This window comes from Centruroides sculpturatus, unplaced genomic scaffold (assembly GCF_000671375.1).
Source record: "Centruroides sculpturatus isolate CEXI.00-Female unplaced genomic scaffold, Cexi_2.0 scaffold2017, whole genome shotgun sequence".
NCBI classification, from domain to species: Eukaryota; Metazoa; Arthropoda; class Arachnida; order Scorpiones; family Buthidae; genus Centruroides; species Centruroides sculpturatus.
In genome coordinates this window covers 39,602-60,093 of record NW_019386105.1, presented here as the reverse complement: position 1 = coordinate 60,093, position 20,492 = coordinate 39,602, and the positions used below count along the sequence as shown (strand labels likewise).

Sequence of the window (20,492 nt, the reverse complement as noted above, 5' to 3'; positions counted from 1 at the left end):
TTCATCGACTACGACTTAGACATCAAGCTCTACCCGGGCGAGAAAGCGCGCGTGGTTGATTACCCGGAATTTCACCACCATGTCAGTAAGTATGGTTACCCGCGCCGATTGGTTAAGAAAATTAACGCCACGGTTAAACACGTCCTAGATTTAATCCACTACCGCGAAGACATTTTTGACCGCCAAATTTTTGACGATTTTGTCAACTACCTGGTAGCCCAGCGCTACTTACCCCAGAAGTACTGGCGTTAGGATGGTTTTGGATTAAGACTGAAAGTCTTTGTTTGGGCGAGTTGGATTTCCTGGGTTTTCCGGATTGCTTCCTCAACTTTTTGCTCGATCTTAGCGCTGTCAATGACAGACAGCGATTGGATGGCGTTGTTTGCTCCCAGCGTAATTATTTTAACGCCCTTGGTCGCTCTCCCGCTGACGCTGACTTGGTCAAGCGCCGTGCGAATGGTGATGCCTTTTTTGGTGGTCACTAGCAAGTCTTCGTAACCTTTGACAATCCGCACAAACCGCAGCTGACCGGCTTTAGCTGTGTTAAGACTAATCACACCCTTGGCGCCGCGGTTAGTTTGCCGGTACTGGTCAATCGGAGTCAGTTTTCCAAACCCGTGCTCACCGATTGCGAGCAGTTTGTCATCCGCGTGGCGCGAGTAAGACAGGCCGACTAGTTTTTCGCCGGCCGCCAAGTTCAGTTTAATGCCGCGCACTCCGGCCGCACCGCGACCCATCGGACGAATTTGCTCGACTCCAAAGCGAGCCACCCGACCGCCGGAAGAACCAAGCACGATTTGGTCGCCTTCTTTGACGATTAGCGCGCGCACTAACACGTCTTCTTCGCGCAGTCCGAGCGCTTTTTTACCGTTACGGTTAATCCGCGCGTACTCGCTGAGCGAGGTGCGCTTAACCACTCCTTGCTGGGTGGCAGTTAAAAGGTAGTGCTCTTTTTGGTACTGGTTGAGACTGAGCAGAGAGACGACTTTCTCGTTTTTGTCTAGATCAGGAATCACGTTTACAAACGGCGTTCCCTTGGCTTGTTTGGAAGACTCGGGTACTTGGTGAGCTCGGATGCGGTAGACTTTGCCAACCGAGGTAAAAATTAGTAAGTCGGTGTGGGTTGAAGTGGTCAAAATTGCGTCGACACTGTCGTCTTCGTAAGTGCTCATTGAGCGCGCTCCGACACCGCCCCGGCGCTGGATTTGAAACTGTTCGAGCGGCACTCTTTTGACGTAGCCTTTGGCGCTCATGGTAATGGCGATGTCTTTTTGGGGAATTAAGTCTTCGTCATCAATGGCAATTAGTCCTTCCACGATTTGACTGCGACGGACGTCGCTGTACTTAGTTTGAATTTCCCTTAGTTCGCTGATAATCGTTTGAATCAGCAAGTTTTTATCGGCCAAAATTGCTTTTAGTTCGGTAATTTGCTTTTCTAAATCGGCCAACTCTTCGCGCATTTTTTCAGTCGCTAGACTAGTCAGTCGTCCCAGGCGCATGTCGATGATCGCTTTAGTTTGTTCGGGTGTCAAATTAAAGCGAGTTTGCAAATTGGTTTGCGCCGCCTGGTCGTGTTCGGCTTTTTTGATGATTTGGATCACGGCGTCAATGTTTTCAACGGCAACTTTAAGACCTTTTAAAACGTGGGCGCGACTTTCGGCTTTGTTTAAATCGTAAGTTGTCCGGCGGGTCAGCACCTCAACTTGGTGCTCCAAGTAAACGCTCAGTAAGTCTCTTAGTCCGAGCGTTTGGGGCTGGCCGCCCACGAGAGCGAGCATGTTGATGCTGAAGTTAGTTTGCAAATTAGTCATTTTGAAAAGGTGGTTGCGGACGACCTCGGGCACGACATCGCGTCTAAGTTCGATCACAATCCGCATTCCGTGGCGAGAAGTCTCGTCGCGCAAATCGGTGATGCCCTCAAGAGCTTTATTTTTAACCAGTTCGGCGATTCTTTCGACTAGGTGGGCTTTGTTAACAAGGTAGGGAATTTCGGTGACGATGATCCGGTGTTTGCCGTTTTTAAGCGTTTCAATTTCGGTTTTAGAACGAATGCAGACCGATCCGCGGCCAGTTTGGTAAGCTTGGCGCAGTCCGTGCACGCCGGTAATAATGCCGCCGGTTGGAAAGTCGGGCGCCGGTAAAACTTGCATGAGATCCTCGGTGCTAGCGTCGGGGTTTTCGGCCAACATGACAAGCGCTTCAATCGTTTCGCTTAAGTTGTGGGGCGGGATGTTAGTCGCCATTCCGACCGCGATCCCCGTCGCGCCGTTAGCGAGTAGGTTCGGAAAACGAGCCGGCAAAACAGCCGGTTCTTTTTCGGAAGAATCGTAGTTGTCAACAAAGTCAACCGTTTCTTTTCTAATTCCGTCGAGCATCAGAGCAGCGTGTTTGGACATGCGCGCTTCGGTGTAACGCATCGCTGCGGCTGGGTCGCCGTCGATGGAACCGAAGTTACCGTGTCCGTCAACCAGTAGGTAGCGCATTGAAAAGTCTTGCGCCATCCGGACCATCGCTTCGTAAACGGGGCTGTCGCCGTGCGGGTGGTACTTACCAAGCACGTCTCCGACGATCCGGGCTGATTTTTTGTAGGCGACGTTAGGTAAAAGGCCGAGTTCGTGGAGACCGTAAAGAATGCGGCGGTGAACCGGCTTAAGTCCGTCGCGAGCGTCGGGCAGAGCCCGAGCCACGATGACTGACATGGCGTACTCCAAAAACGATTGGCGCATCTCCTTGGAAATTCCGATCGGCGAAAGTCCGTCGGTGTCGTCGGTAATCAGTTGGGAAGCTATTTCTGGCTCTGGCTTAGTTTCTGGTGAAGAGTCGACCTCAGCGCTCTTTGCTTGGTCAAGTTCGGGTTCAGTTTGGTCGCCAAAGACAGTCGCGATTTTTTCGTCCTCGCCCTGGTATTTTTTATCGTCGTCGTCAAAGTTGTTAAACATAGTTCTCCGTTAAACCTCAACCCGGGCGTAGCGGGCGTTTTCCTGAATGAATTCGCGGCGTTTTTCCACGTCGTCACCCATTAAAATTGAAAAAGTTAAGTCGGCCGCAGCCGCGTCTTCGATTTGAACCTGGTACATTTTGCGGCGTTCGGGGTCCATGGTTGTTTCCCAGAGCTGACCAGGGTTCATTTCTCCCAGACCTTTGTAGCGCTGGAGAGCGATTTTAGAACTTGGCGCCAGCTCGGCAACTATCTCTTCCTTTTCCTTTTCGCTGTAAGCGTAAAAAGTTTGCCGACTGGTGGTGATTTTATAAAGCGGCGGCTGAGCGATGTAAACAAAGCCGTACTCAATCAGAGGTCGCATGTGGCGGTATAAGAAAGTTAGCAGCAAAGTTCGGATGTGGGCTCCGTCAACGTCAGCGTCGGTCATGATGATCACTTTGTAGTAGCGCAGTTTTTGGAGGTCAAATTCGCTGGCCACGCCGGTGCCAAGAGCTGTGATGAGAGAACCGATTTCGTTATTTTTAAAGACTTTATCAAGGTGGGCTTTTTGGGCGTTAATCACTTTCCCGCGCAGCGGTAAAATGGCTTGAATTTCCCGGTTGCGACCGAGCTTGGCACTGCCACCGGCCGAGTTACCCTCGACGATAAACAGTTCTGAGTCAACCGCGCTTTTGGTTGAGCAATCGGCTAGTTTGCCGGGCAAAGAACCGATTTCAAAGGCGTCCTTGCGGAAAGTTGCTTCGCGGGCCGCCTGGGCGTTAAACCGCGCGCGCTGGGTTAGCATGACTTTATCAATAATTTGGCGGGCTTCGTAGGGGTTTTCCAGCAGAAATCTTTCCAAACTGTGCGACAAAATTTTGTTGGTTGCCGTGCGGGCATCGCGGTTGGCCAGTTTACCCTTGGTTTGCCCTTCAAACATCGGTTCGGGGTGGCGAACTGAGATGATGGCCGTGCACCCTTCTTTGACGTCTTCCCGGGCCAACTTTTCCTTCTCGTTTTTAAAGATCTTGTTTTCCTCGGCGTAGTTGTTCAAAATTCTGACTAGCGCGTCCATAAAACCGGTCACGTGGGATCCGCCTTCGTTAGTGGCGATGTTGTTGGCGTAGGAAACGATGTTGCTTTGGAAGGCTTGGTCGTACTGGAGGGCGACTTCGACTTGGACGGTGCCTTTTTCACCGCTAAATTCACCTTGGGCGTAAATGATTTGCTCGTGGAGAGCCGTTTTGCCGACGTTAAGATCGCTAACGTACTGTTTGATTCCGCCCGCAAAGCAAAACTTGCGCTCGATAACTTGCTGGCTCCGGGCGTCGACCACGCTCAGCGCCAAGTTGCGGTTTAAGTAAGCGGTTTGGCGAACGCGATCAACGATCCCAGCAAAATCCCACTCGTTTTTTTCCATGATCGTGAAGTCGGGCACAAAACGTACTTTCGTGCCGGTGGCTGTGCTGGTGCCGATCACCGCCAGTGGTCCCGTCGGCTGACCGCCGTTTTCAAACTTTAGGTAGTGGACTTTGCCTTCGCGCTCGACCCAAACTTCGAAAACGCTCGCCAAAGCGTTGACCACCGAAGCGCCGACTCCGTGCAGTCCGCCGGAAACTTTGTAAGTTTCGGAGTCAAATTTGCCGCCGGCGTGCAAACGGGTCAAGACTGTTTCAAGCGTGGAAAGACCAGTCGCCGGGTGAATGTCAATCGGAATTCCGCGGCCGTTATCGCTAATCGTCACGCCGCCCTCTGCGTCCAAGACGATGTCAATTTTAGTGGCAAAGTTAGCCATCGCTTCGTCAACCGAGTTATCTAAAATTTCCCAAACTAAGTGGTGCAGTCCGCGCGTTCCGGTCCCGCCGATGTACATACCTGGCCGGGTGCGAACCGGCTCTAAACCTTCTAAAACCGCGATACTGGTCGAATCGTATTTTTGCACTAAAACCCCTTGTTAACCCGATTTACTTTAAAAGTAAATTACTCACAAATTATACCATAAAATGGCGTTTTATTGGTAGTTAATCGGCGGAGAAACCGTCTTTTGGCCCCGGTTTTGCCAATCCAACCAATTGAACTATAATAGCAATTATACAATGGATATTCTGATCATCGGCGCCGGACTTTCGGGGGCCGTTATCGCTCACGAGGCGGCTCAAGCTGGCTGGACGGTTTTAGTGATTGAAGAGCGCGAGCACGTGGGTGGTCACATCTATGACCAGTCCGTTTCGGGCGTGATGACCCACGTTTACGGTCCCCACATTTTCCACACTAACGACGAAAGCGTTTACCGTTTTATGAGTCAGTTCTGAAAGTTAAACGGCTACCACAACCGCGTGCTCGGGCAAGTTGACCAGCACTTAATCCCGATTCCCTTTAACTTCACGGGCGTGGACCGCTTTTTTCCCGACCAAGCGGAGCAAATCAAAAACATTTTAACCAGTACTTACGGCACTGACAAGCGCGTCACGATCGGCGAGTTACGCCAAAACGCTGATCCGCTCGTTCAAAAGGTAGCCGACTTTGTTTACCGAAAAATTTTTGCCAACTACACCCGCAAAATGTGGGGCAAAGATCCGAGCGAGCTTGATCCGAGCGTTTTAGCCCGCGTGCCAGTCACGATCGGCTACCAGGACCGTTACTTCTTTGATAAGTACGAGGGCTTGCCGATCGAAGGTTACACCAAGAGCGTGGAAAAAATGCTCGCCCACAAAAATATCAAAGTGATTTTAAAGACCGACGCCAGCAACTTGATCAGTTTTCGCGATGGCAAAATTTACTACCGGGCTAAACAAGTCAAAGTACCGCTCGTTTACACCGGTCCCATCGACCACCTTTTCAACTACCGCTACGGACTGCTTGAGTACCGTTCGCTCGACATTAAAGTCCAAACTTTGGCGCGGGATCAGTTTCAACCCGTGGGAGTGGTCAACTACCCGGCCGATCCGACCATGACTAGAATTAGCGAGTACAAACACATGACCGGTCAAAAGGTGGTCGGTAAAACTGTCATCACCCGCGAGTACCCAGGAGCTTACCAACCGGGTTCGCCCCGCTTTGGAACGCGCTACTACCCGATGATGACTGACCAAGCTAAGGTGGCCTACCAAAAATACCAGGAGTTAGCTCGTCAGTACCCCAACCTTCATCTGGTTGGTCGCCTAGCCACGTTTAAGTACATTAACATGGACCAGGCGGTTAAAATCGCGCTTGAGAAAGCAGCCCAATTGCTTGGGAAAGCCCCGGGTTAGCGATGAAAAGACCACTCTACTCGCTCGTTATTCCCTGCTATAACGGACAAAAATTTTTGCCACTTGCGATCCACTCGATCGTCAACCACCAACTAATCAAGCGCAACTTAACTCGGCTTTACGAAGTAATCGTGATCGACGATGGCTCAACCGACGATTCGCTCCGGATCGCCCGCGGACTAGCCCGCGAGTTAAACGAGCTAGTCCGACCCGAGTTTATCCGCGTGGTGGCCAAGCCCAACGGGCAGTACGGGAGCGTCATCAACCGCGCCCTCAGTTTAGCCCGCGGCGTCTACTTTAAAATTTTGGACGTTGACGACACCTTCAGCACCGAAGATTTCATTAAACTGCTTTACATTAGCGCCGGTTTGTCGGCCCAAGTTGACGTGATTGTGACCGACCACACGTTTGAAAAAATCGGAGTTAACAAAACTTACCGGAAAACTTTCCGCGCTTACATCGAGCCGTTTCGGATCATTGACACGCGCCAAATCGCCTTACCGAGCGACCTAATTACGATGCATTCGCTCGTTTACCGACTCGATTTTTTGCGCCGGATTAAGTACCGCCAGCTGGAAGGGATTTACTACACCGACAGTCAGTTCGCTTTGATTCCGCTCCTCCAAGTCAAGTCTTTCTACTACTTGCCCCTACCCCTGTACCGCTACTACGTCGGGCGCGATGAACAGTCGATCAACATTAAAGTGATGGTCAAAAACGCGGCTCACCAACTGGAAGTGTTAACGACCATCTGACAGCAAGTTAACCTTGACAAAATTTACTCCCGTAAAATGCTGCTCTACGCGATCGTCGCACTCCGTCGTTTAGCCCAGTGGCGCATTTTAATCATTGTGAAAGACCCGCGCATCTCTGCTAAGCACCGGGCGATCATGGAAACGCTAAAAATGCTCTTGGCACTCCAACCTAAGTACGGGCGACTAATTTTGAGCGGAGCTTTCTTTGGGCTAGTGCGTTTTACGCGCGGCTACATGATTGCGACGATCATTCGGATCGGCGCCTTCTTCTACGCGCGCTTTAAAACCAACATCATGGCCGAGTGGGGCTAAGAGCTAGAAAGGCTAAAATTAGGGCATGAAATTCGTTGACGAATGCCAAATTGAAGTGCGCGCCGGGCGCGGTGGTGACGGCGTTATTTCGTTTCGACGCGAGAAAAAAGTTCCCCGGGGCGGACCTGACGGCGGTGACGGCGGTCGCGGCGGCAACGTCTTTTTGCGCGGTGAAAGCGGACTCAACACGCTCGTTCATCTCCACCAACTTAAGATTATTCAGGCCGAGCAGGGTTCTAGCGGCCAGTCCAAGAACCGAACCGGCGCCAGCGGTCAAGATCTAGTCGTGAAAGTGCCGCTTGGCACGCTTGTTTACGAGCGGGGAAAACTGGTCCACGACGTGGTAAGTTCGGAAAATTACCTAGTGGCCCGCGGCGGAGTTGGTGGCCATGGCAACGCCCGGTTTAAGTCGGCTCGCAACCCGGCTCCGCGACTTTGTGAAAACGGTCGACCGGGCCAAAAACGCCGCCTCGATTTGAGTCTTAAAGTTTTGGCCGACGTGGGACTAGTCGGACTGCCTTCGGTCGGCAAATCGTCTTTGCTGGGTCGGCTTTCCAAAGCGAAAGCCAAAGTGGCTGATTACCCTTTTACCACGCTCGTACCCCAACTTGGCCTGGTCAAAGTCGGCGATTTTTCGTTTGTGCTGGCTGATCTGCCGGGTTTGATCGCCGGAGCGAGTCAAGGCAAAGGTCTTGGTCACGCCTTTTTAAAACACATCCAGCGAACACGGGTGATTTTGCACGTGCTTGACCTTGGTCAAGCCGACGATGACTTGTCAAAGAACTACCAAACGATTCGTAACGAACTGACTAGTTTTGACCAGCGCTTAGCCGACTTGCCCGAGTTAGTCGTGGCTAACAAAAGCGATTGTTCCGGCTTTGAAAAACGTTTTAAGACGCTCGTGCAAAAGTTGGGACCAGACCAAGTTTTGGCTGTTTCGGCTAAGACCGGCGCCGGACTTGAAACGCTCAAAGCCCGCGTGACCGCGCTTTTGGAAAAAAATCGCTCAACCGCTCAGGACCAGGGCGAGGAGTTAGCATTGACGATTGAACTTGAGCAAACTAGCGAGCCGACTTTGGTCAGACGGACTGGTCCAAACAGCTTTGCGGTCACAGGCAGCGAGGTTGAAAAAGTTTGCCAGCGCATTCCGCTCAATTCGCTCGACAATATCCGGCGTTTTAACCGCAAGATGCGCCAGCTCGGCGTTTGGGATCAGCTCGCCAAACTGGCGGCTAAGCCGGGTGATAGCGTGAGCATTTTCGGCCACCAACTGACTTGGCAAAGCGATCCTGATTTATAATTTGGAGCAACTGGAAATGAAAACTTACCGCGCTTACTTAGTTAGTTGACTCCGGGAGAAACTGCGCGCTAGTAGAGCCAAAGGGTTAATTTTTGGTCTCTCAGGCGGCGTTGATTCGGCCGTGGTTGCTAGTCTAGTCAAGGAGGCGGTTGGCAAGCAAGCCTTAGCGCTTTTAATGCCGATTGAGCGGGAAAACGAAATCGCAAGCGCCCGCTTAGTGGCCAAGCAGTTGGATTTACCGACGCGCCTAGTTGATTTGACAAGCGCTTACCGCCTTTTAGTTCAGCAGATGGACTTAACTACTCACCTAGCGCGGATTAACATCATGCCGCGTCTGAGGATGCTAACTCTTTACGCTTTGGGCCAAGAAAAGCAATTTTTGGTGGTTGGCACAACTAACCGCGCTGAGTGAAGTTTAGGTTACTTTACTAAGCACGGCGACAGCGGAGCGGATCTTTTTCCGCTCTTACACCTCAGCAAAACTGAGGTTTGGGAGCTCGCTCGCGAGCTTGGCGTGCCGGAAAAAATTATCCAGCAAACTCCGAGCGCTAACCTTTACCCAGGTCAAAGCGATGAGCAGGAGCTCGGAGTTTCGTACTTAGAAATCGACGCTTTTTTAGCGGGCGAACCAGTTCCAACGTCCAGCCGCGAGAAAATCAGCGCTTTGATCAAGGCCAGCGCCCACAAACGCGCGCCTACTTTAAGCCCATTAAGTCCTGAAGAATTTGCAAACTCGGCAAAAGACGTTTAAAGGTCAGCCGGTCACTGGGACGAATGTCGTAAAACTTGATTGATCCGACCACCATGAAGTAAATGAAGTAAGCGCTCGGGTAATAACTTGAAACATAGCCGCTCGCTAAGTTAACAAAAGTTGCCAAAACGTTGCCGTAACGGTCACAAACAACTACGTCGTAAGGTTGTTGGAAAAACAAGGTGTTAAAAGCCTTTTTTTTGCGTAAAAGTCACATGCGGTTGTACTGGGGTGTTTTGAACTTGCGCAACCACTGGTAAGTTTGGCGGTGCAAGGTGTGCGAAACGACCAGCGTGTCGGCGATTGGGCTTTGGTTGAGAAAAGGTAAGTACTCTTGCCGGGCAGCTTTTTTGAGTCTGGGAAAAGCGAGGATTTTGATGACCTTGAGCCACTTCATAATATAATCCATTATAACTAATGGCCGGACACAGCAAATGAGCGAACATCAAACACCGCAAGGGGGCCCAGGACGTCAAAAGGGCCCAAACTTTTGCAAAAATATCCAAGGAAATTATGGTTGCCGTCAGTCTGGGCGGAGCCGATCCGCAAGCTAACCCGACGCTTAGAAACGCGATTAGCAAAGCTCGGGCGGCCTCAATGCCCAAGAAAAACATTGAGAACGCGATCCAAAAAGCGAGCGGCAGCGGAGCTGGTCAAAACTACAAGGAGTTCGTTTACGGGGCTAACGTGAACGGAGTCGCTTTCTTAGTTATTTGCCTAGCCGACAACGCCAACCGCGTCAGTTCATCGATCCAGTCCTACTTTAACAAAGCTAACGGCAGCGTGGTCAGCGCTTCGGCCGTCAGTTACATTTTTGAGCGGAAGGGATTGCTCGAGTTTGCTCGCAGCGCTAACCAAAGCGACGACCAGTGGATGTTGAACAGTCTCGAGAGCGGCGCCCAAGATTTTGAAGTCGGTTCCGAGAGTTACTTTGTCGAAACGTCCCCCCAAGATTTTCAAGCGGTCAAAACGGCGCTTGAAAAACGTGGGATTAGCGATTGACTGAGCGCAGAAGTGACTTTTTTGCCTAACTTAGAGGTCAAGCTGCCACCTGAGAAAGCGCGCAAAATTCTTAATTTAGTTGAAAAAATTGAAGCCGATGAAGATGTCCAAGCCGTTTACCATAACTTGGATCCGGCTTCGCTGGGCGACGAGTAGGCAAGATTAATTTTCGGGAGTTGGAGTGGTTGGAACGGCTGCTTTAGTTTCGGTCGGTGGAGTTTGACTTTTTTGACTCACAAAAAGATCAAGACGAGAAACTTTACGGCTGCCGTTGTTGGGATGCAGTACGCCTTTACTAACGGCTTTGTTAATCACTTTGTGAGCCTTAGAAACGAGCGCCTTACTTTGGGAAGGGTCAGTCAAAACAGCTTGACGAGCTTTTTTAAGCGCCGTTTTGACTTGGGACTTGATCGCACGGTTACGAACGTTTTGACGTTTGATTTTGGCGATGTTTTTAATTTTGGCTTTAATGCTGGCCATAGACTCCTCCGCAAAAGTTAGATCAATTATACGCAAATTTTTCTTTTCTACGGCGATTTTTACACTTATAATCTTGGTAATGTTCCGGACTAGTTTTGACTTTGCCCACGCGCTGGCTTGACCCCAGGTTAGTTTAGGTTATTACATCGGGATCGTTGGCGGTGTCACGTTCATGTTAGTCGGGGCGGTTTTTCTAGTCTACTACTTAATCAAAAGTTATGTCTACCAGAAACTAGTCCGCCGGGTTGGGCAAGTCGCTCAAAAAGCGATCGCCGACGACATTAAACTTTGGGCTCGTCACACCGGCAATAAATACATCGAATCGGCGCTCTTCAAAAACGAGCAAAACGAGTGGCTCCAAATCGACGGAATTTTAATCACCAGTCAGGCGCTCGTCGTAGTCAAAATCAAGTCGCTGAGAGGGGTCATCCAAGGCGATGCTAGTCAGCCGACTTGAAAGCGCACTTACCAAGCTAAGACCGAACTAGTCACTAACTCCGTTTTAGAAAACGATCTCAACATAAAACTGCTCCAACCGTTTTTACCGACTAAGTTAGCGACTTTGTCGCTGGTGGTTTACTCCAACAAAACCGCGCTCGTCGAAATTACCAACTTGCCGGCTCACGTGGTTTTAGTTCGGCAAGTTGACCTTTTTGCCGCACTTGACCAAATTAGCGTCAAACTGCCCGTCAGTTTGCCCGCCAAAGTCAAAAAACAGACCGCCCGAACGTTGAAAGCTAACCTAAGTTTTCGCACGCGCGACAAGATCGTTTACGAACGCCGCGTCCAAACGAGCAAGGACTAAAGTGAAAATTGTCTTAGCCGGCAGTCCGTTTTTTGTGGTGGACACCTTTGATCTGATCGCCCAGCACTTTGAGGTGGTGGCCGTTATTTCCAAACCCGACGCCAAAGTCGGCCGGGGCCAAATTTTAACCCCGACGCCCGTCAGCCGGTGGGCGACTCGGCGCGGCTACCGACTGTTCAAACCGACTCGCGCCAGCCAGCTAGCAGAGCTGCTCAAAAATTTGGATTTCGATTTACTGCTGACTTTTGCTTACGGTTTTTGGCTGCCCGACCAAGTGCTCGCGCTGGGGAGACTCAAATCGCTTAACATTCACGCCTCGCTTTTACCGCTTTACCGCGGTCCAAGCCCGGTCCATTACGCTCTTTCAGACGGAGTCAGCCAGACCGGTGTTACGTTAGTGGAGATGGTCCGTCAGATCGACAGCGGACCGGTTTATTTTAGAGCCGAAACTGCTTTGACTCAGCAGGACAACTTAGCGAGTGCGCTAACTAAAGTGGTGGAACTGACTAACGCGAACATCATCGGTTGACTAACTAAGGTTGCGGTTGGTCAAGTTAACCCCGAGCCTCAAGACGATCAAAAAGCGACCCAAACGCACAAAATTGACGAGCAGTTCCGAACGCTCGGTCAGCACCTCACTCTTGCGCAAACGCTGAACCGGATCCGAGCGCTTAGTCCCATTCCCGGCGCGCTACTTGGCGCTGGCAAGACGCGGATCAAAGTTTTCCGGGCGTGTCTCGAAAAGATCACTGGCGCACCAGTGATCGTTTGCCAAGACGGCTTGCTTTACGCTTGCGACTACCAAGTTCCAAGTCGCAAAAGGCAGACCCGAGCATGCTAAAAATTTTATTAGCCACCACTAATCAGCACAAAATTGAGGAGTTCGAGGCGCTTTGGAAAAGTTACGACCCCGAGCAGTTAGCCGGCCAATTGGTCAGCAAGCCAAGTTTACCCGACGTGCCCGAGGAAGGGAACAGTTTTGCCGCCAACGCGGCTTTCAAAGCCCGCTTTTACTACCAACTTTACCGTCGGCCAGTTTTGGCCGATGATTCGGGGTTGGAAATTCCGGCGCTGGGAAATTTTCCCGGTCTTTACTCGCGCCGCTGACTCAGCGAGGCTCCGTTCCGGGTCAAGTCGCTGGCCCTTTTGGCGTTGCTGGGCCAACAAGATCCGACTTGCCGTTACCACTGCGCGATTGCTTATTGTGACGAGAACGGCGTCCAAGTTTTTGAAGGTCAAGTAGCCGGACGATTGGTGGTTCCAGTCGGTCCGGACGGGTTTGGTTTTGACCCAGCCTTTTACTTGCCTGAACAAAAGCGTGTCATGGCCGAGCTTGACTTAGTCAGCAAAAACCAAATTAGTCACCGCGGTTTGGCTTTTGAACGTTTTTGGCGTTTTTGACAGCGATTGATTGCACGAGTTGGCCAGGACGCACTTTAATTAGGTTGCGGCGGAAGAAACGTTTTTTAGCGGGCATGATTTGGTTGAGAATTTCGTTGATCGGATCGGCTTGGGTCAGAAAGGGATTGTGTTTAGTGCGGGGCAAAACAATCACTTTTTGACCTAGGTCTTGTTCAACAAAGTTAACAAAGCGACTTGTTTCAACTACGCGGTCCTGGTCGCCGATGATAAAGAGCGGTTTTTTGCGCAGACTTTGGTGGTACTGGTTTTTGAGAATTTCGCTCATGTACTCGGTGTTAAGTAAGTAGTTTTTAATGATCGGAACAAAGCGACCTTTCTGGTCGCAAATTTCTCTGACGACCGCGTTTTTGTCAACCAGCGATTCGTAAATTCTCGCCCCCGCTTTGAGAACCATATTTTTGATACTTTTGTGAATTCCCTGGCCGAAAAATAAGTCGTAAAGAGCCGTTCAATTGCGGGCGTAGATCATGTGGGGATTAATCGCCGCCACGTAAACAACTCGTTTGACTTTGGCTAGACGACTAAGAGCGGCCACGATACCGCCGCCGAGCGAGTGACCGACCAAAACGATTTTCCGACTTTTGACGTTTTGTTTAATGAATGTTTCGAGCAGTTTGACGTAAAAGTCAACGCCCAGTTCAGCCTCGTCGTGGTCAAGGTAGCGACTGCCGGGCAAATTAACCGAAATGATGTTGTAATTAGTCTTGAGACCAAAAAGCGGCTTAGCAAAATCGCTCGAGGAGTTAAAGCCGTGAACAAACAGGGCCGTCCAACGCATGTTTTTGTCTTGGAGATGGTAGGAGATGAACGATTGGTTAATTTTGATTTTAACTAGTGCATCTTCGGTCGTTTCAACTTTTGAATTCATCGTTTTCCTTTAGATTGCAAATCCGCTGATCTTGACCGCTAAGGTCCCGACCACGCCGGCGTATGTGAGGAGACAGTTGCCCTCAATTTGACCGGTCTGCTCGCTGATCTGTTTCACTTTGATCCGCGCACTCCAGTTAATTAGTGCGGGGATTTCTAGCTCTACGCCGAGATCTTCAAGTTGGTAAATTTTCCCAACTTCGGCAACTTGGGAAGATTTTAAGTGGTTTCAGCTCGTCTTAAGTTCGGGGTTTATTTGTTCCAGTGCTTGGTTAAGTTTGTGTCAGTTTTGGGAGTAAAAACCGCTCACGTAAATTAGTCGGCGACTAACTTGCTGGTTTTTCCGAACGACTGCTTCCAGCGTAATCTCGCCTTTTAAGTCGTCAATCCGAACCACGCGAAATCGGAAAACTACTCCGGTGATGGTTGGTGTCCGTTGACTAACTCCTAGTTCTGATAGGTCGCCAATGATTTGGTTTTGGCGGGCGACTTGACTGGGGTACTCGGTCATCCGCTGCGTGGTTAAGTTGCCGATGATGTCCAGCAACGGATCTAACTGACGGTCTTTTTGCGCTTGGATGGCCTGCGGTTTTTGCCAGCAACTTAGACCCGCGAAGGGCGTTAGAAGCACCAGTCCGCTCGTTAATCAAGCCGATTTAAAGATTAGTTTGGTTCTTTTTGCCACGTCATCCTCCCTACTCAACTTGGTTCGGTTGTTCAAAGGGGTTTTTCTTCGACTCGCGCCGCGCGATTTTTCACTTGTGCCGGGCGATCCGTTTTTTAATTTCCACTTCCCGTTCAAACTGAATAATTTCGTGGGTCAGTTGGTTAAGTTGATCGCGAATTTTATCGTCTTTCATCACTTTGCGCGCCGCTTTGGTTTTGATCCGAGCTAGCACTTGTTTGCGGTGGAGCAAAGCGTCACTGTCGTGGCTGGCGAGGNCAGCTCGCTAAGATCAAGGGCGCGGTCAACCAAGTCAGTCAGCCCGACCTAGTTGAACAGCTGGCGAGCGAGGCGCCGCGAGCCAGCGGCGATTCACCCTTTGATTACCAACCGATGCGCCGGGCGATCGCCCGAGCGATGCTCAAGTCAAAGGAGCAATCAGCCGCCGCGACGTTAGTGATCAGCGTTGACGCGAGCAATTTAACCAAAGTTCACCAGCGCTTTAAAAAGGCCGCTCAAAGCGGCGGTCCGCGCATTTCAATTAACGACCTCGTCGTCTTTGCGACTTCGCGCGTTTTACCTAAGTACAGCCAAACGATTAACGCCCATGTGTTTGACGAGCGCGCCGTGGGGCACCGCCACGCTCACATCGCGATCGCCGTTGACACGCCCGGCGGACTAATCGTGCCGGTTTTAACCCACGCTAACGCTAAGTCGTTGCGAGAGATTAGCGAGCAAGCCCGCCAAATGATCAAACTCGTTCGCCAGGGTCAGTACCAGGCGGTCGATCTCAAGTCGGGAACGTTCACGATTTCTAACGTGGGCGCGCTCGGGATTGAGTCTTTCACGCCGATTCTTAACGATGGTCAGGCGGCGATTTTAGGCGTTGGTGCTTTGACGCTCCGAGCGCGCCAAAACCAAGCCGGATTGGTTGAGTTTTACCAAGCACTGACTTTGTCGCTCACGATTGACCACCGCCTGGTGGACGGCGCTGACGGCGGACGTTTTTTAGTCGATCTCAAAACCGTGCTTGAAAAGATCGATCAACTCGTTGCAAAGGAGAACCATGGCTAGTCGCTACCAAGTTGTCATTTTGGGCGCCGGGCCGGGCGGCTACTTACTAGCCGAACGAATCGGCAAACATCTCAAAACGGCCATCATTGAAAAAGATGCTTTCGGAGGAACGTGCTTAAACGTGGGTTGCATTCCTTCCAAGGCGTTGCTCTACTCGCGGAAAGTTTACCGAGCCGTCGCCCACGGCGAAAAGTACGGCGTGAAAGTCGGCTCTTTTCACTACGACCACCAGCAGGCTGTTCGTCGCAAAGACGAAAAAGTTAAGTTGCTCGTTCAAGGCGTGGAGGCCAAAGTTAAAGCTAACGGCGTCGACATTTTCCGCGGATTTGGCAAAGTTAAAGGCCAAAGTCAGGACGGGTTTTTGGTGGAAGTAGACGGGCAGGAACTACTGGCCGACAAGTTGGTGATTGCGACTGGTTCGTTGCCTAGCATTCCGCCGATTGAAGGACTGAAGGAGCTCTTGACTAACCGCGAAAAAATTCTCACTAACGTGGAAGTGCTATCTCTAGAAAAGTTGCCCAAGCGACTAGTCATTATCGGCGGCGGAGTGATTGGTTTGGAGATGGCGGCTTACTTTCAAAACCTTGGTCCCGAGATTCACGTGGTTGAGTTTTTTGACCAAGTTGGCGGCGGACTTGACCAGGAAATTAGTCGGCAAATTTTGGACTACTACCAGGAGCGCGGCGTCAAATTTTACTTAGGTCACCAAGCGGTCAAAGTTGATCAGCACTTTTTAAGCGTCAAAAACCGGGCGACTGGACAAGTTTTTCAAATACCCTACGAGAAGATTTTGCTGGCGACTGGGCGCGTTCCTAATTCGGCTAACCTAGGTCTTGAAAAAATCGGTCTTTACTTAGAAAAGGGTCGGGTGGTGACCAACGAAAAATGTCAGACTAACTTAGCTAACGTTTATGCGATTGGCGATGTGAACGGCGTTTCGATGCTAGCCCACACGGCCTACCGCGAAGCCGAGGTGGTCGTGCACCAGTTGCTGGGTCAAACTTGGGACAGCGTGGACTACAACGCGATCCCGAACGTGATTTACACCGATCCCGAAATTGCCACCGTCGGACCGAGCGAAGAAGAGCTCCAAAGAAACGGCGTTGCCTACCAAGTCTACAAAATGCCGATGCTTTACTCGGGTCGCTTTGTGACCGAGGTTGACGACTACGCCGGTCTAGTCAAAATGTTAGTTGACCAAAAAACCCGCCAAATTTTAGCGGTCCACATGATCGGTCAGTACGCGACTGAAATTATCGCGATCGCCGGGTTGATGGTGACTAAAATGATGAGCGTTGACCTAGTGCGTGACTTAGTCATTCCCCATCCGACCGTCGCCGAACTGCTCAAGGAACTAATTATGCAGGAGGTAGCCCATGCCTAAAATTCAACCGATCAACCCCTCTATTTTAAGCGAGGGCCATTACCCCGAGCCGCAGTCAATTCCCTGCTACGTATACCAAAAGACGCTCGTTGACGAAATGCGAGCTGGGCAAATTAGCGTCGAGCAAGTGCGGGAAATTTACTTCCAAATGGTCTTGGCCCGTAAGTTTGACGAGATGCTTCTGGAAAACAAAGCCACCAATTTTTACCGCCAAGTTGAGTACCAGTACGATGGTCCGCTCCACGTTTCGATCGGACAGGAAGCAGTCGCCGTTGGGCAAGCTTTTAGTTTAGACGAGCACGACTTAATCTTCGGTACGCACCGCAACCACGCCGAAGTGATCGCTAAGGGTCTGACTGCGATTGGAAAACTGAGCGACGAGGCGTTAGAAAAAATTATGACCGACCACCAAGGTGGCCGGGTTGACCAGATGCTGCGCGAGCACCGCCAATTTGGCTCAACCAAAGAACGCGCCCGGGTCTTCTTCCTTTACAGCGTTTTGGCCGAGATTTTTACTAAGGCGACGGGTCTTAACTTGGGCATGGGTGGTTCGATGCACATGTTTTTCACTCCGTTTGGCATCTACCCCAACAACGCCGTGGTGGGCGCTTCGCCCTCAATTGCGATCGGGGCCGCTCTTTACAAACTGATTAACCAGCGCCCAGGCGTAGTGATCGCTAACATCGGCGACGGCGCCATCACCTGCGGACCGGTCTGGGAAGCGATCAATTTCGTGGCGATGGACCAGTACCGCGAACTCTGGGACGCTCCCTACGACCGCCGTCCACCTTTTATGCTCAACGTGATCAACAATCAGTACGCGATGGGCGGCCAGCCCGTCGGCGAAACGATGGGTAGTAAGGGCGTAGCTCGGGTTGGCATGGGCATTAACCCCGAGCAAATGTGAGCCGAGCGGGTTAACGGTCAAAACGTTTTGGCTGTCATTGACGCTCAAAGACGTCAAAGCGAGCGCGCCTTGGCTGGGCAAGGTCCGACTCTCACCGAGTTCATGACCTACCGCTACGAAGGGCACTCTTCAGCCGATGCGGCTGAGCCTTACCGACTTGGCGAGGAAGTTAAGGCTTGGCGCGAACACGATCCGATTTTGCTCTTTGAGAAGGAAATCCTCGCTGCCAAAGCGCTTGATCAGGCCGCGCTTAAGCAAATCACCGCCCAAGCCGAGGAGTTAGTTTTTGAAGTCTACCAGTTAAACGTTGACCCGGTCAAGTCGCCTTTTATAGACTGGGAAAACGACCACCGCGTGCTCGACGAAATGATGCTGGATCCGCGTGAAACGTTCGAATCTCCGCGCCACAAGGAAGTTGAACTGAGCCAGCCTCTCAGTCAGAACGCCCGCTACATTCAACTGAGCAAGAAGGCTCGCTACGCGTTTGAGCAAAACGGCCGAGAAGTTTCGGCTTTGCGCCAGTACCAAATTCGCGACGCCATTTTTGAGGCTCTCGCCCAAGAAGTTACCGAGCAGCCCGGTTTAATCGTTTACGGCCAGGAGCACCGCGATTGGGGCGGAGCTTACGCGGTTTGACGCGGACTAACCGAACTGCTTCCTTACCACCGCTTTTTTAACACCATGATCGGCGAAGCGGCTATCGTTGGTTCGGCCGTCGGTTACGCGCTTTGCGGTGGCCGCGCCGTGGTGGAAATTATGTACTTTGACTTTCTTTTCCGAGCCGGTGATGAGATCGCTAACCAAATGGCCAAGTGACGGGCAATGTCCGGGGGCATGCTCAACGTTCCGCTCGTTTTAAGAGTTTTGATCGGCGCTACTTACGGAGCTCAGCACTCGCAAGACTACACATCGGTGATCGCTCACATCCCTGGTCTCAAACTAGTTCAACCAGCTACGCCTTACGACGCCAAAGGATTGATGGTCAGCGCCCTTAGAGAACCTAACCCGGTCGTTTTTGTGGAAACGCAAAATCTTTACGGAATGGGCGAGAGATTTGTCAAGACGGGCGTGCCCCAAGCGTCTTACGCGGTCAAGATCGGTCAGGGCGTGGTTCGTCGCACTGGTCAAGATCTGACGATCGTAACTTTAGGCAGCGCGCTCTATCCGGCGCTCGAAGCGGCCGAGCAGTTGGCCAAGCGCTGAAAAATTAGTGCCGAGGTGATTGACGCTCGTTCGGCGGTTCCCTTTGATTACGACATCGTCTTGAAGTCGCTCAAAAAGACGGGCCAAATCGTTTTAGTCAACAACGGCGCCGAGCGAAACAACTTCATGCGTCACGTCGCTTCCACGCTCAGCGAATTAGCTTTTGACGAGTTGGATGCGCCGCCGGTTGTGCTCGGCGCTCGCAACTGAATCATGCCGGGCGCTGGTTTAGACCGCTGGATTTATCCCCAGGCGGAAAACATTCTGGCGGCGATCCACGCCAAAATTACTCCGTTAGCCGACTTTAGACCTCAGCGCCACGAAACTAGCGTCGAATTAGCCCGCCGCAATAAGCAGGGAGTCTAATGCAATTTTTAAGATTAACTTCCCACGATGTTTACCAAAACTTAGCCACCGAGGAGTATTTTTTAGTTCACAAACCAACCGCTCTTTTCATGCTTTGAATTAACGAAAACTGCATCGTGCTCGGCAAAAACCAAAACTCCTACAAGGAAGTCAACCAGGAGTACGTCGAGAAACACAAGATTAAAGTCGTCCGCCGGATGACGGGCGGTGGCGCCGTCTTCCACGACCTTGGTAACTTAAATTTCACTTTCATTGAGCCAGAGAAAGACGGTCACTTCCTAAACTTTAAGAAGTTTTTAAAACCGGTGGTCAGAACGCTGGAACGACTCGGCATTAAGGCCCAGATCTCGGGTCGCAACGACATTTTGATCGACGGTAAAAAGTTTTCTGGCAGCGCCCAGTCGCTGGTTAACGGCTGAATACTGCACCACGGAACGATCATGTTCTCGGTTTCAACTTCCCACGTCAGCAAAGCGCTTAACGTTAACCCGCTCAAAATCAAAGCCAAAGGTTTAGACTCGGTCAAAAGTCGGATCACCAACATTCGCGACCACTTAAACAAACCGCTCAGCATTAACCAGTTTTGCGAAATGCTCCTCGCCGAGGTGTTGCGTGACTTCCCGAGCATCACACCTTACGAACTTGATCCGGAAGACAAGCAGCAAATTGAGGCGCTGCGGGTTAACAAGTACGCGACTTGGGCCCATAACTACGGCCAAAACCCGCACTACGAACTAAACAACACGCTCTACGTCAGCGGCGTCGGTTTGGTTGAGGTTTACTTAAACGTGGAAAACGGTTTAATTAGCGACCTCAAGTTTTACGGCGATTTTTTCGGTAAGAAAGACGTGGCTCACGTCGAAAACCACCTCCGGAAAGTGCGCTATTCGCGCCCGGACATTTTACGGAGACTGAGCGAGATCCAAGGTTTTAACGATTACTTTAACAACCTTGACCCCGCCGTCTTAGCCGATTTGGTGGTCGGTCTCGTACCCCAAGAAGGAGTCAAAAAGATATGAAAATAGTTCT

The 20,492-nt window shown here is 51.1% G+C and overlaps 10 protein-coding genes across 10 annotated transcripts; 7 read left to right on the top strand and 3 right to left on the bottom strand.

Annotated features, from left to right (window-relative positions):
* Window positions 1-248: 248 nt before the first annotated feature.
* LOC111613621 (DNA gyrase subunit A-like) lies at window positions 249-2,782 on the bottom strand. Its single transcript, XM_023354975.1, has one exon. It carries the CDS (start codon window positions 2,724-2,726, stop codon window positions 249-251), a length of 2,478 nt encoding a protein of 825 aa, XP_023210743.1. The 5' UTR covers window positions 2,727-2,782.
* A 166-nt stretch (window positions 2,783-2,948) lies between these two features.
* LOC111613620 (DNA gyrase subunit B-like) lies at window positions 2,949-4,793 on the bottom strand. The gene has a single exon (XM_023354974.1). The coding sequence runs from the start codon at window positions 4,791-4,793 to the stop codon at window positions 2,949-2,951; it is 1,845 nt and encodes a 614-aa protein (XP_023210742.1).
* Window positions 4,794-5,481: 688 nt separating this feature from the next.
* LOC111613619 (UDP-galactopyranose mutase-like) lies at window positions 5,482-6,171 on the top strand. Its single transcript, XM_023354971.1, has one exon. The coding sequence runs from the start codon at window positions 5,482-5,484 to the stop codon at window positions 6,169-6,171; it is 690 nt and encodes a 229-aa protein (XP_023210739.1).
* A 2-nt stretch (window positions 6,172-6,173) lies between these two features.
* On the top strand, window positions 6,174-6,926 carry LOC111613618 (uncharacterized glycosyltransferase MG025 homolog). Its single transcript, XM_023354970.1, has one exon. It carries the CDS (start codon window positions 6,174-6,176, stop codon window positions 6,924-6,926), a length of 753 nt encoding a protein of 250 aa, XP_023210738.1.
* Window positions 6,927-7,263: 337 nt separating this feature from the next.
* On the top strand, window positions 7,264-8,538 carry LOC111613617 (GTPase Obg-like). The gene has a single exon (XM_023354969.1). It carries the CDS (start codon window positions 7,264-7,266, stop codon window positions 8,536-8,538), a length of 1,275 nt encoding a protein of 424 aa, XP_023210737.1.
* A 4,908-nt stretch (window positions 8,539-13,446) lies between these two features.
* LOC111613616 (putative esterase/lipase 1) lies at window positions 13,447-13,866 on the bottom strand. Its single transcript, XM_023354968.1, has one exon. It carries the CDS (start codon window positions 13,864-13,866, stop codon window positions 13,447-13,449), a length of 420 nt encoding a protein of 139 aa, XP_023210736.1.
* A 1,729-nt stretch (window positions 13,867-15,595) lies between these two features.
* LOC111613615 (dihydrolipoyl dehydrogenase-like) lies at window positions 15,596-16,987 on the top strand. Its single transcript, XM_023354967.1, has one exon. It carries the CDS (start codon window positions 15,596-15,598, stop codon window positions 16,985-16,987), a length of 1,392 nt encoding a protein of 463 aa, XP_023210735.1.
* A 97-nt stretch (window positions 16,988-17,084) lies between these two features.
* Window positions 17,085-17,894, top strand: LOC111613614 (pyruvate dehydrogenase E1 component subunit alpha-3, chloroplastic-like). Its single transcript, XM_023354966.1, has one exon. The coding sequence runs from the start codon at window positions 17,085-17,087 to the stop codon at window positions 17,892-17,894; it is 810 nt and encodes a 269-aa protein (XP_023210734.1).
* Window positions 17,895-18,515: 621 nt separating this feature from the next.
* Window positions 18,516-19,307, top strand: LOC111613613 (acetoin:2,6-dichlorophenolindophenol oxidoreductase subunit beta-like). Its single transcript, XM_023354965.1, is given in 1 exon segment — window positions 18,516-19,307. A coding segment is annotated over 1 exon segment (732 nt). The 5' UTR covers window positions 18,516-18,575.
* Window positions 19,308-19,903: 596 nt separating this feature from the next.
* LOC111613612 (lipoate--protein ligase 1-like) lies at window positions 19,904-20,482 on the top strand. The gene has a single exon (XM_023354963.1). The coding sequence runs from the start codon at window positions 19,904-19,906 to the stop codon at window positions 20,480-20,482; it is 579 nt and encodes a 192-aa protein (XP_023210731.1).
* Window positions 20,483-20,492: the final 10 nt, after the last annotated feature.

Bases quoted from the DNA above. Each gene is read 5' to 3' on its own strand.
- LOC111613621 (XM_023354975.1), bottom strand. From the start codon at position 2,726: ATGCGCCAATCGTTTTTGGAGTACGCCATGTCAGTCATCGTGGCTCGG.
- LOC111613620 (XM_023354974.1), bottom strand. From the start codon at position 4,793: ATGTACATCGGCGGGACCGGAACGCGCGGACTGCACCACTTAGTTTGG.
- LOC111613619 (XM_023354971.1), top strand. From the start codon at position 5,482: ATGTGGGGCAAAGATCCGAGCGAGCTTGATCCGAGCGTTTTAGCCCGC.
- LOC111613618 (XM_023354970.1), top strand. From the start codon at position 6,174: ATGAAAAGACCACTCTACTCGCTCGTTATTCCCTGCTATAACGGACAA.
- LOC111613617 (XM_023354969.1), top strand. From the start codon at position 7,264: ATGAAATTCGTTGACGAATGCCAAATTGAAGTGCGCGCCGGGCGCGGT.
- LOC111613616 (XM_023354968.1), bottom strand. From the start codon at position 13,866: ATGAATTCAAAAGTTGAAACGACCGAAGATGCACTAGTTAAAATCAAA.
- LOC111613615 (XM_023354967.1), top strand. From the start codon at position 15,596: ATGGCTAGTCGCTACCAAGTTGTCATTTTGGGCGCCGGGCCGGGCGGC.
- LOC111613614 (XM_023354966.1), top strand. From the start codon at position 17,085: ATGCGAGCTGGGCAAATTAGCGTCGAGCAAGTGCGGGAAATTTACTTC.
- LOC111613612 (XM_023354963.1), top strand. From the start codon at position 19,904: ATGTTCTCGGTTTCAACTTCCCACGTCAGCAAAGCGCTTAACGTTAAC.